Source organism: Takifugu rubripes, chromosome 5 (assembly GCF_901000725.2).
Source record: "Takifugu rubripes chromosome 5, fTakRub1.2, whole genome shotgun sequence".
Taxonomy (NCBI): domain Eukaryota; kingdom Metazoa; phylum Chordata; class Actinopteri; order Tetraodontiformes; family Tetraodontidae; genus Takifugu; species Takifugu rubripes.
The window spans coordinates 7,068,633-7,082,086 of NC_042289.1; the positions used below are offsets into that span (position 1 = coordinate 7,068,633).

The 13,454-nt window shown below is 43.3% G+C and overlaps 1 protein-coding gene across 1 annotated transcript; it reads right to left on the reverse strand.

Annotated features, from left to right (window-relative positions):
- Window positions 1–1,533: 1,533 nt before the first annotated feature.
- On the reverse strand, window positions 1,534–12,166 carry cacng4b (calcium channel, voltage-dependent, gamma subunit 4b). Its single transcript, XM_003964559.2, has 4 exons — window positions 11,455–12,166; window positions 5,440–5,523; window positions 4,282–4,422; window positions 1,534–3,981 (listed from the first exon to the last, which is right to left on the reverse strand). Exons 1-4 carry the CDS (start codon window positions 11,675–11,677, stop codon window positions 3,455–3,457), a joined length of 975 nt encoding a protein of 324 aa, XP_003964608.1. The 5' UTR covers window positions 11,678–12,166; the 3' UTR covers window positions 1,534–3,454.
- Between the last annotated feature and the right edge of the window lie 1,288 nt (window positions 12,167–13,454).

Below are 13,454 nucleotides of genomic sequence, written 5' to 3' on the forward strand. Positions count from 1 at the left end.
GGGGGGCGGAACACCTCACAGCTGACCCGGCAACCCCCTGGATTGTAGATGTTGATGGATTGATGGTTGACTTCGCCTGGCAAATTATGTATGTGTAGGTATAGTCCGATATACATTATGTGTCTGTTGTAACTTTTTTCAAGGTAGTTTTGATTTTTGCCTAATTGGCTTGAAATTTTTCTTTGTTGTAACTTATTTTTCTGGTATTGTACCTCTGATATCAAATGTTAAGGCAAAACTGAGATCAACATCTATGCTTAGCTAGTGTCTAAATTTTTTTTTTAAATTACAGGATAGAAAAACAACTTTAACTGTGATGGATCGTCTCTAGCTTCCAAAAGGGACCCACCTGCATGCATTTGTTAATGACAGGCAATTTTATTTAAATATATAAAATAAGATTGCCTGAAGGGATTTTAGCAGGGGGGCACATTAGTATTCTCCTCGTAAAGGAGGGGGATTAGTTACCACATAGGTGTTGCTGAAAACATTTGTTCAACCTTTGTAGCAACAGCCATCAATTTGCATGAAACATGCGGTGAGGTGATGTGGGACGGTGGATTGGGAGCTAATGAGCACAGATTAAAAACAGGCGGAATTATATAGGAGTTACAAGGGTTTTACAACAGACATTACTATGAGTTCCCACTACAGCTGGATTAATGGCTCTGATTCATTTTCATGGTTCTATTTCTGTCCTGTTTGTTTCACAGCTGCTGATTATGGCAACTGTGTTGAGGGCAGGACATGCTTTTATTTTGACTTCTGACATCTGATCACTCAGATGGGGGAAAAGGGGGGTTTGGGCTGATTTATCTCTCATATCAGAGAGGTTGACATCTCTTTAGCATTTTGATCTAAAACAGCTGCCATCCGCACGGCACAGCCTGATTTATTTCTGTCAAACAGCAAGCTAGCTCTGAGGCTGCAACGGTTCGTAGCTCATGCTTGGCTGACAGTGAATCAGTCTCGTGAAGTGGCACTCTGGACTCAGGGAAGGTCATCCTGAGCTGAATGAAAGCTGAATGAAGGGTCGTAATCATGTCACAACAAAGCTGCATTGACATGAACACTTTCATTTCCATGTGTGCATTATTCATATCTGGCACAACAACACATTAGCATGGATTTTAATTTTGATGTATCAGTACCGCCTTGATTTGGAAAAAACAAACAAACAAGTAAATAACTAAATTGGTAGTCTGTATTCTGTGATGTTACAAGCTTTAATCCCATACAAATTAACATATGATTATTGTCCTCAGTAGTTAAGTTTCAGCTTGTTAGCCTCCTCATTGTGTCTACAACATTTGTAATTAAACAAAGAAATAAATTAACAAAATAAATGACACAACAACCCTTATTTAGCTTGTTGTTCAGTACATTTCTTATTGTTAAGTGAAAATGAGAAAAAGAAATGATTCATTGATAAATGAAATACTATGTGCTTTGTGAGTAAATGCAGTAAAAATGCTCTATCTAGTCCCACTGGCGAACAGAGGTTTTATAGCATACAACACAACAAAGGCTTCATTTTTGTTTCCCTCAGATTTTTATTGTACACGGTTCATTTGGCCAACATTTTCCCGCTACTACAATTTTTACATTTGAATTGAAACAAGTTGAAAATTGCTAAATTCACACTAAGAAGCTCTTAATCAACATTAGCAAATGGCCTCCTGTCCCTTACAAAACAGAATGTTGATTAACATAACGGCAAAACTGGTGAGTGTTTACCTGAATATAAAATGGGAGAATGGAGCTGATGACTAACGCCACTGTACATGAAGGCATTGTTATTCTGTTCATATCTCTTTTTTTGCCGTTTTTGTTTTTTAATTACTGTATATTTATACAATTTTACATCTTTACTTTACAAACACTTTTGTATTCCCTACAAACTAGAATACGGAGTAAAAGATTAACACTTGGAATGGATCAAACTCATGGCTTCCTTTTACACAAGCTCAGCCTGGTATATAAAGTATCTCTAATGGCATATCACACACACTTAATACAATCAGATAATATTCTGTGCTTGAGTGAAATTGTTATTGACACCGCAAATGAAGCTCAAGCAAATATTCACAGCACTTACTAAATACAATTAAGCTGTTCTGATCCTTTATGTGTTTTATCCATGCTTGTCATTGGTCTATTTCCCAGCACAGTCACAACATGGGAAGAGGACCTCTATGAGTTCAGACTGCCACAAGAGCATGGTATTACCTGAGACTGAAAAAAGAGGGGGAACGGATGAAAGTGCAGAACGATGGCACACAACCAAATCCTATTTTTGAATTTAGATGTCAAAAATTACCTTTTTGCCAAATTAGAACTTATCTTTGGTCCCTAAAAAAATTTGAGGTCCTGATAAGCTTCCTGTTTTGACAAGGTCCCCAACAGGTATCAAAAACATGTATAAAACACACACGCTCACACACAACCTGGTTAATAGAAGCAAATCCTTTAGAATTGTGGCAACAGACAGCTCCTGCTGCATCTATCTGGGTTTTGAAAAATGGCCAGATGGACTCAGAGGGAGTTTGACAGACAGACAAATATTCTCCAACTGACTCTGATCTTTATCTGCTAACCGTTCTGAACTCTATGGCTTTGTTTGGGGCTAAAGAGAGCCCTGACCTGTTCCAATTTCACAGCTGTGAAGTTTGTGTGGCACTCACACAATGTTACCGTCAATTTGAACGACGTGATGGAACTGATGTGGGGGTCATATAAAGGTCGACAAAGAAGCCATCAAAACCAATGATGAAATGGACATTTTGTTCTATGGAAGGAAAAGCTCAAGAAAGAGGGCTCGGGGGAAATTTGTGTCGTCAAATCAAGCAATCTGCGAAAGATTCAAGTCATATAAAAGACACTGACTGCTGCTATTTTTAAAGGCCACGCATTTTCCCAAACAGTCCCGATAATGACTTTTATATCTATGACAAGATTATAAGGCAAGACCAAACTGGCTAAGGAGAACAATACAAACGTTTAAGAAGAAATCACGTTTTATCTCGAAAAATCCCATTTTATCGCGATTGCACACAAAAATGGAACACTTTCAAGTTAAAGAGTACATTTAGTTTAGCACCATGTTAAATACTTTACAGGTAGAACACTTCGGAAATGGCACAATTGTTTGCTTTAGTCTGTTTTGTTTTTTTTCGTGATCAGCACACAAATAAGAGGTCGAGCCACACGTTGCGAAGCGTTTCAACAGCTGAGAGATACCACTACTTTTGCATTGGCTACAGCACAAAGAATATAACTTTACTCCGCTTATATGATGTCAAAATGCAGTTAATGATTGGTTCATTGGCTCCTTTTGGCCAACACTACTTCTTCTCTGCTCTTGGGTATTTTCTTCACAAAACTGTGGCCGGCCATTGCTGCCATTCAGTTGGCGCCTGATCCTAAAGCTAGAATCTGCTCTTTAAAAAACTGCTCACACCGGTGTGGTCCTGCGATTCACTCCATCCTTCAGATCATTGGGGAAACAATTGTGGACCTGGAGGAATTCGGCAGCTGCCTCGTGTTCGGGACTGTAGGTATTGTCCGTCACACTGTCCCTCGCCAGGGCGTACATGGATAACTCATCGAGGGCTCCGCTGGAAGATTGGGCCCCCTTCAGCCCAACTACTGGCGAGTTTTCACGCGACGCTTCTGTAGAATGGGAGCTGGCGTTTGACGTCCGTCTGCGGTAGCGGAAACTGGGTATCCGCGAGTACGGAGAGGACGAGGAGAGCGAACGGATGAACTCGCGCCGCGCCTTCCAGCGGACTTCCTTGTTTCTCTCAATGTATATGTTGATGGCGAGGACGGCCACCGTCTCAGCCACAATGAAGGAGAGGGCGCCAAAGTAGAAAGACCAGCCGTAGGAGTAGGTGTACTTTCTGTCGTCGTCGCGTTTGTCGCTGGGGTCTCCTGCGTTGCTGGAGATGTAAACAATGATGCCAATGATGTTGCTCAGACCTAATGAAATGGAAAGGAAGAAAAGGATGAAGAGGCAGAGAAGAAGACTCCATTGACTGATCAATCACAGCTGCAGTGATGAAACCTAAAAAACTCCCACTATGTAAGGGTATTCATCCACCACTGATTACAGGACCCTCATCAGCACCCTCACCACTTGAGGAATGTGGTGAATAAAAGTCTTGACCTTCTCTTCTTCTCCTATGATTGCACCATTGATGAAACACAATATGTGACCACAGGAGCCGTGTCTTGCTTCCTCAGTCATTACTAAACTCCAGCTCTTACGTGATTGCTCACCTGCAGCGACAAAGAGGATGCCGGCACTGAGGAGGACGTTGTTGGTCTTGTTCTTAACTCGGCCCACCCCGACGCAGAGCCCGCCCAGCATCAACAGGCAGGTGCTGAGGATGGGGAACACGCTGGAGGCGCGGACTATACCTACACATACATAATTGACAGCTCAGAACTCCTGAAGAAAATGGATTTTGTTCTAAAGGAGATTAATCACTGGCACATCAAGGGTCAAACTAATTCAGGCTGATTTTTTTCTGCACACTCCACATCACCCCGCTGAGCCCATTTTAGCTCTCCATCTCTTCTCCCACCCATTTTGGAAAGCTCCATTATCTTCTATGTTTTTCCTGCCATGTTGTGACAAAGTTATGCCAATCAGCTGCTGTATGTAGCAGGAGTCTCCACCATTCCCCTCCACTGTAATGAATCATTGTCCCATTTTATCAAGGAGAGATGAGACTATTAAACTCTGAAGTTGAAAGAACCCTCCTGACTAATGGACTGAACTTGAAATGGGTCCAGCACAATGAGTCTTTTTTGTTCCGTATTGACTGTTTCACAACTGAATATCCTACACAAGAGGAATGTTCTTCATTTATATTTTATACATCCTCTAGAAGGATTGCGCTCATTTTAGTGCGAATGCAAGAAAAATGTTACAATTGACAAAGATGGACCAGTAAACCGTGAAGCGGTTGCGTAATGTCCGTGCACTCGTGAGTGAGCTTGTCTTTTGTAGCTTTGAGTTGATCGATCGAATCATTTCAAATTGGAGAATCAGTTCTGTCTTTTTTATCCATGACCATTTAGGTAACAAGTAATAGTGTTGGAACAAAGGTGCAGATATGACGGGCAATCAACCAAAAAAGGCTGTCAAATGAATTAAAATACCATGACATCACACGAAGAAAAAACACTTGTTTCCTCTGTTCAAGAACATTTAGCAGCACCCATTTACAGGCACCTGCAGTTGTAAATTAACACAAAAGTCTTTGAAGATTATATTGAATCTTTGACATTTTTTAAAATGTGATAAGTGTAAAACATTGTTTCTGTAAATGATTGGACATGAGGAATGATAATTCCTCCGTTTCCCCATATGGCAGTACAAGGTCTGCCATCACAGCGAATTTAACAAGTAAGATGAAGGTCAGCACTCACGGAGCAGGTACTCAGAGCTGTCCGTGTCGTAGTCGTTGTCGTCGGGAAAATGGTTGATTCTGTAGCAGCTGCCTTGATTGATGCCTGCAAGAAAAGAAAAGAAAGAACAGGTTGGATTTTTAGCTGTTGCTCTTCCAAATGTGATTTGTTTGACTTTATTCCCATGAGTGCAACAGTCATTTTATAGAGTCTAATAGTCTAACAGGAAATAGCAAATAGTCGATGAACTGTCCCGTATAACAACCACACAGCCTTAAATGAGTCTGTGGCACACGTGTATCTCCGACTTAAAATCTCCTATAGGTGAGAGTAAAAAACTGGAAGAGCTGAACACATCATGTATTTCACTATTATATGTGAATCCTCACAAAAGAAAAGTATAAGTGGTTGAATAATACAGCCAATGTCAACAGGTTTCGTTGAATAGAGTAAACTAAAGGTATGAGTCACATATTTGCTCTGAAATAACAGACCACCTCACCCCAACATGCAATTCTGGTAAACGTATCACAAATGATGAGAATAATAACAAGCCGCAGTAATTTCTGCTTCAGGCACAGCTCACTGCACACATTTTGGGAGGAGGGAGCGCTGCGTATCCTACACAACGCTAGGATTAAGATTGCATTGCCCAGGGGGATTCCAGGGGTTTTGGTGCGTGTCAGGTGAGCGGCTGAGTGGTGGGAGGAACAAGTGGCCTTCTTGAGCGAGCGAGCAAGCACATGTGCACTGTTTTAAATATCGAGGTAAGCAAGATCATGAGCGAAGGAGAGAGGGAGAGAGAGTAGCTGTAATTGAGCTGGGGTCGGGGTGGTATCAATGGGTGCACCCAATGTCATAGTGGTAATGCCTGCTGCTCCTTGGTTTTTTGGTTTGGGCTGTAAAAAAAACCCTCAACGCTTTAGGTACACTACAAAACAACCCCCACAGAGTTAAATGCTGCCTGTGCAGAGGCTGCAGCTGCACTTTGTAGCAAGAGTAAATTTATGCTTTGCATCAGCCTGCACACAACAAGAGGGGATTTGAAGGAGCTGACTGGGTGAATGTTTGTACAACAGGAACATTAGGTTTGTGCTGGCTAATTCTGCAATCGTGATTTTGAAACTGGCCATCTCTAATGGGCAGAGAGTTTATCAAAGCTTTCCGTTGCTTTTCTACGGGCAGCTGACTCGTTATCATGCTGCTCTACAGTATCAGATACTGTAATGGCCAATCATTTGGTTTCAAGACTCTTATCACCCCAAAGGACAGACACAACAGAGAGTCACTATCCAGTGGGATGTGGGGGGGGGGGGAAATGCTCCAACAGCTTTTCCATCTTCTGTAAGCAAAAACCACAGACAATTGTAATGATGTCATCCACGACAGACAGAGGGTCTCACGAGTATGACCTTGTAATAACCGACCCAGACAAACACCGAGGTGTCGGCAGCCATCACTGTCCAAGTCCACGGCTCATTTACATTAACTAGGTCTCCTGCTTAATAAGGGACATCAAATTAATTAGTATAAAATCAGATGATGCAAATGGAGCACTCATTCCTATCTCTGGGAAAAAAAATCTGTGAAAGAGTTTAAACCATTTGAATATAAATTTACACACCTTTGCTGCCCTTTAATTTGCAGAATGAACACTAGATCGTTTCAGCATTAATGCACGTGTGAACATAATGTGTGTGTATGTCTGTGTGCACGTGTGTCCTTGTACTTGCTACATATCGAGTACCATAATACTCATTCTACTAAACAGTGAGGGCATTTTTGCAACGTGGGGCCATTTTGGCTGGTCCCCACAACTTGAAAATGAATGATTGAAGGTTAAAGCCTGGTTTTAAGTTACTGGTTATAATTTTTTGGTTAGGGTTAGGGGGATAGTTGGAATGTTTAGAGTTAGGGAAAAAGACTCTGTAAGATATTATGGCTATGAATCATGTCTGTACCCCACAAAGACAGAAATATGACGGTGTGCGTGCGCGTGTGTGTGTGTTTGTGTGTGTGTGATGGATCCTACCTGTGATGAAAGTCTGTATACAGACTAGGGAGGGGGGAGCAGCGATAAACCAGGAGATGAAGGGAAGAGGAAATGAAACAACAAAAGCACAGCAACAGAGGGATGATGAGGATGGATATCACAGATAGGCGGCCACATTCAAATTAAAGAAACCACAGAAGACACCAATGTTGACCCTGCAGTAAAGAACATATAATATAGAAACCGAGTCTTGGATTTCGAGGGGGCTCGAGTGTGTACGTTGCGGCGGATCTAGCATTGATTCGATGCCCTTGACAGATACTGCCGGAGATAACAGACTCTCAGGGCCTCAGCGGAGCTGCAGAGCCCCATGCTGAGCATCTCCTCCTCTTCTCTATAGCAACCTCAGTAAGTCTTTAATAAGCTCATTTCCATAAACAATCTCTGAGGATGCTTTTGACGTCCACATTGACACCTGCTGAATAAGTGACGGCGCCTCCATGGAGAAACACACACACACACACACACACAAGACGCACTACCCTTCACGCATCTGTCCCTACTTTACAGCCCGTGTGTGCGAACACGTGTAGGTACAAATGTACAAACTGAGCAGCTGTCACAGCTGTGGCGCCGGTAGCAACAGGATGATGCACGCTGCCATTACTTTGAAGCAACGCCGCCGCGGCCAATGGGGGAGCGACCCCGGAGGAATACGCCAATAGCACCGTCGGATTGAGTCGTCACTCTCCGGAGGTGAGGTGCATCATGACAACGAGCTCCGCGGTTTCCCCACTTTCACACATCGGCGGCTCTGCCATTGATGGATAATTAGACCAATCAGAAGTGGCGTTAATACTGGAAGCCTACGGCAGGAAATATATTTTTAGTGGAGACGTCCAAAAAAACAATAACACAGATGAGAACCAGCGCTCTGCTGCAGGCACGGACCTGGATGGGGGGGGGTGCACACAGAGGTGTACATCAGGTGGGATGATTAGGCTTTATGAAGCTGTAAACACATGAAGCAGCGCTAGTGAGGCTCTGCATCCAACGCATGCAGGCACGCGCACACTCACACAGGCATTTATTAACGAGGTAAGCAGGGAAGAGTCGGGCGCGGAGCACAGAGGCATGTGGGTAATCAAACAAACCCCCTCCGATTTGTCTTTCCACGGGCCAAGTGAGGATGAAGGAAAAGCAATTTGGCGCCAACATGAGTGATTTGGTCTTGATATGACTGGCAGTTGGTTAATTAAATTGTCACCAGGCAGGCGGTTTTCCTCAAACCTGGCTCTGCCCGGGGAGTACGGGGAACACGTATCCTCTTTGTTGGGAGAAAAATGAGATTTGTTGGATCTTTGAAGGCTGTTAAAGAATGCGACTTTAAAAAATGTACAGTACCAAAAATGATTTGTCAGGGAAATGGTTTTATTTATGTTTGATCTATGGAATCCCTTTTGTACATTTTTTCCCCCTGGAAATTTTGCCTCAACTGTCAAAACTGAAAAGATGTCTGGTGCAGTCGTAGGTGTTTTTAATGGCATGAAAAGGAACAAACCATCCTGAATATGAGCTAAATCCTGGCTGAATGTTTTGTTAGCTATCAGCTAATTAGCCAACATTACAAAAGCAAAGAGGCCAAGTCCAGCCACCATTTTTGTGCCATGCTAAACTAGCTTACTGGAATAAAGAAAAGTGACTCCTAAAATGTAGACCTAAAGGCAAATGTTTTCCAAATAACTGTAAAAGGTGTTGGAAGCATTCGTTCACATGCAGCAATGGAGTTAATCCAATAAACAGGAAGCACGTCGGACGTGAGGAGAAGGACTGAGTAGCTCAGGAGGATGCAAGGGCCCGCTGGCTAATTACTGCCCCCACAGTTTCGCATTGGACGTGGTTTAATTACCAGCTTGTAAAACTTTGCGGAAACCGAGAAGTGACCCCGCCACCTCCTTCCTCCTCACAAATTCTGCCGCCATCCCCTGAAGAACAGCAGCCTCCTCTGGCCGGGACGCCGACTGTAAATATGGATCAGCCAATTGGATTAGTCATTAGGTCATTCCTCTCTGTCAGGGATGGTTTTGTTTACTCCAGGCAGCATGTACCGTTAAGGCGGAATAAAAAAGCCTCTGATGCGTTCCCGATTCTGATGCAAATCAGTTGCACCCGGCGAAGGCCTGCGAGCTTTTGAGTGGGAAAGACACATAAACGAGAGACGAACACGAAATCAGAGAAACTCCAGCAAACGAGGGCTGGAGTTAAAGTGGCCTTGCTTGTCGTGGGAGGGCCGCCGCGATACTTGTTACAACGAAGGGTTGTCGCTGCAATCTGTTCAGCAAAACACGGTGATGCCCCCCAACCCAACGCCACCCAGCCCAACCACCCCCCCACCCTCCGTGATACACCCAATCCTCACCGTCAATAAACCAGAGTGCTGTACAGCCGGAGGGGTGTGCGTGCGTGTGTGTGTGTGTATGTGTGTGTGTGTCTGTGTGTGTGTGAGAGAGAGAGAGAAGGGGTGGGGTGTTGGGGTTTCATCTTCCCTTCTTGTCTTCTCCCCTGTACTTAGGAGTCTCCATGACAACAGCCACTGTCCAGCATCTCGTAGTTTTCAGCAGAGGCACGGAAGTGAAAATGTTTGCTCGGCAGAGGATGATATCATAGGTTGTTTTTGTATTTCGCCCTTTAAGAACAAAGGATGAACACATCCCGCTGTGCTCAGTTGATCGTTGCCGCTGATCAACCTCTATTGAAATTCCCCCTCATTTCCTTTAAACATGGTGGGGAAAATCAAGCCCGGTGGCACCATTTTAAATTTTCTTTTCATTTTTTTTGGCTTCTCAGAGGACAGGTTGAAGCCTCTGCACCTCAAAGAGGTGACAGCCGAGCGTCAAAATAAGCAGCCTTATCACACCAGGATGGTGTCGATCATCACAGCAAAAACACGGGGACGGCTTAACCTCGACGGGGAACTGGGAGAACATCTCTCAGACGCTCTGGTAGACGTGGCGAGAAAAGAACTCAGACTTTTGGTGTGACATTTAGGAGGTGACACACTTTTCTGATCTCTTTTTCCTGCAACTCAATGTGCTGTCTTCCTCCTACAGGGAGACGAGGGCTGCTTAAACATGAGTTCTGATCCCGTTTTATTTTTAAAGAAACAGAATGTGGGAAAATCTTCTAAATCTAGCAGACTGCCACAGTCAAATAACTGATGGGATTTTGTAAATATTCATTAAAATCAACTTTGCAGAAGCTTCAACTCGATTTCCAAAACATCTGTGTTTAATGCCAGAGGTTCATTCATTCACTCATAGGGAGGCAAAGGGGAGGCCAGAGGGGGAAAGTGAGTGAGTGAATGAGCTTCTGTCTAACCTCTGAAAGTAAGACGTCACTGCAGCGCACCTCCTTTTCAACCAGGAAGATATGATTTTTAAAAAGGAAAGGTTAAAAACATTACAACAGGCTGAAAAGGTGAAACTGGCGTATTTTCACCCTCAGAAAAACTTGTCTTTGCTTTTATCCCGAGCGTGATGAACTAAGAGCCATCTATTTTTATATCTCCGGACATGTTTCCATAGCGATTTCAGTGATGTTGCCAAGCAACAGCATCGGATACAAAGAAGGCATGAATGAAAGTAGACTCGCAGGGCGCACATTTGCTGACAGTGGCCGACTCTGAGTGAATGGACTCCGATTGCCGGCTTGTCTGGGGCGCAGCCGCATCGGCTGGAAAACAAACATGCTGGAAATTAGTTCGGCGTTTCGATCCGCGCCGCAAATTCAGCTGGTAAACTACAATTAAATATGCATCCAGCACAGAAACTTGTCTTATTAATAGTATGGGAGTTTATAGCTCTGTTAACTGCGTTCGAAACGTTCGATGAGCGCATCCTTCGTGCGTCTTTACGCACGAAAAAACTCCAAACGATTCCAAAAAAAAAATGCTGCATGAATAGATGCGAAAACTGTGCGTTCTGTGTTCAACTATAACACATTCTCGTATTTATGCACAGCTCAGTGCTTTTGGGCGGGCTCACCTTCAATACAGCAGATTCTCCAAAGCCCGGAGTGGGTGAGGTCGCCCTTCTTGGTCCTGGGTTGAGTTTGGGTCTCGTCCGTGCTGGCATTGGTGGTATTGCAGATGTACGCCCGCGAATAGAGCCAGTAGTCCGTGCCAATGGCGATAGTCATCAGGCTGAAGGCGGCGAAAGCCCCCACTGTGGCCAACAGCGTTTGAACTCCGCGGTCACACCAAGCCATTGCGCTTCATACTAGTCCACAGTCAGCGGTCCAACACGCACTCACCGGCGCGCGTCAGGGCGCGGATGATTCGCTCATATTTGTCCGGATCCGCCTTTCTCCACCTTTTTCCTGCTCCACCACAAGTCTGTAACCCAGCAGACCGAAGGAGAAGAAGCGGAAACTGTCTGAAGAGGCTCACCTGATGCTTACAAGCAACTGTTTGCTCCGGATGACAGGATGGAGCCGCAGCTGTAAACGCAGGCGCGCACGGGTTCGAGGAGTGTGAGACAACGGGACATGTTGCTGCTGATCATCAGGACTCTTCGGCCATCGTCAACGTGCGAGGTTTTTCCCGTGGCTGAAAATACTTTCCCGTGTTTGTACACAGACACTGCGACTGTCAGAATCTGTTGCCAAAGAAGACCACTGTTGGCGTCAGTGACTCCTAAGTGAGACCCCACCCTCACCAGAGCTAAGCCAATAGACGGGGCGTGCTGTTGAATAAAAACGGGAATTTACATTTTTCACTTGCGTTTAGACCTGTGGAAACACACGTGATACTATTAAAATGTTGCTAATTTATAAGAACAATGACCTCTCCTGCCCACTGATTATGAACCACACTCCCCATCAGGAGGACGATGGGGGTGTGAAACAGATAAGTAATGTGACAGATGTCACAAGGGGCCCCTCCATGCGGTGCACCGACCCCACAAGGCGAATTCCCCACTGAAGCAGCGGAAAAGCAATTAGGAGGAAAGAGCGTGAGTTAATAAAGGCGCACCGTAAATCACCGAGTTTATCAAATTTCCCAAGAGTCTCAAGATAGATGGATAGATAGATAGATAGATAGATAGATAGATAGATAGATAGATAGATAGATAGATAGATAGATAGATAGATAGATAGATAGATAGATAGATAGATAGATAGATAGATAGATAGATAACCTACTGTTATTAACGAGTTGAGTTTTTACTCCATTTCACCTATAGGTGGCGCCTGCTCGATGTATCGAGGCCCATCGAGGTTTTGTCAGTGTCATTAAGCTCAACAAAATCGATTCCATATTGATTCTGTGCAATGTTTTTAAGACCTGATCTTTTCCTAACCCAAAGTCTTTATTAATATCAAACAAAAGAATGAGCGACAAAGACATATATCTGTAAAAAAGGCAAGAAACTAGACAAACATAAATAAAAGAAAATAGATGCATAATATGGAAATAAATAATAAAAAGTCATAATTACAGGGACTAATATTTCAATTAAACAGTAAAGATGTAGTTGAGATGGTTTTGTATACAGGACAAATTAGCACGATACAGTTTAAACTCTCATTTTAACAGCAAATAACACGTGTTGTGCTTGGAAACCTGTATTTGTGACTGTGAGATTAGGCAAAAAGTAAAATCAATAATATACTAATATAAGGTTTCACTGTGATTACTGTAAACATAACAGCCAAATATGGCATCTTGTTACTATAGAATAGTCCATAAAACTGCTAACAAATGAGGGGATGTCTTGTTGAGTTGGAGCGTAAATTCACAAGATTGACAGAAATGTGCGATTCGGGTTTCATATTACAACCACGTTTCACATTAATGTCACAATAATTATTTTTATACTTGGTGAGAAAGTCTGAGACAATAAACCAAAACCAAAAGCCGTCCTGAATATTGTAAAATATCGCCTTCGAATATATTAGGAGTCTAAGAAAGATCAGCTTAAATGATACCAAATGATGAATGTGATGTATACGTGTTCTATTTACTATATTAATAGAATAACAA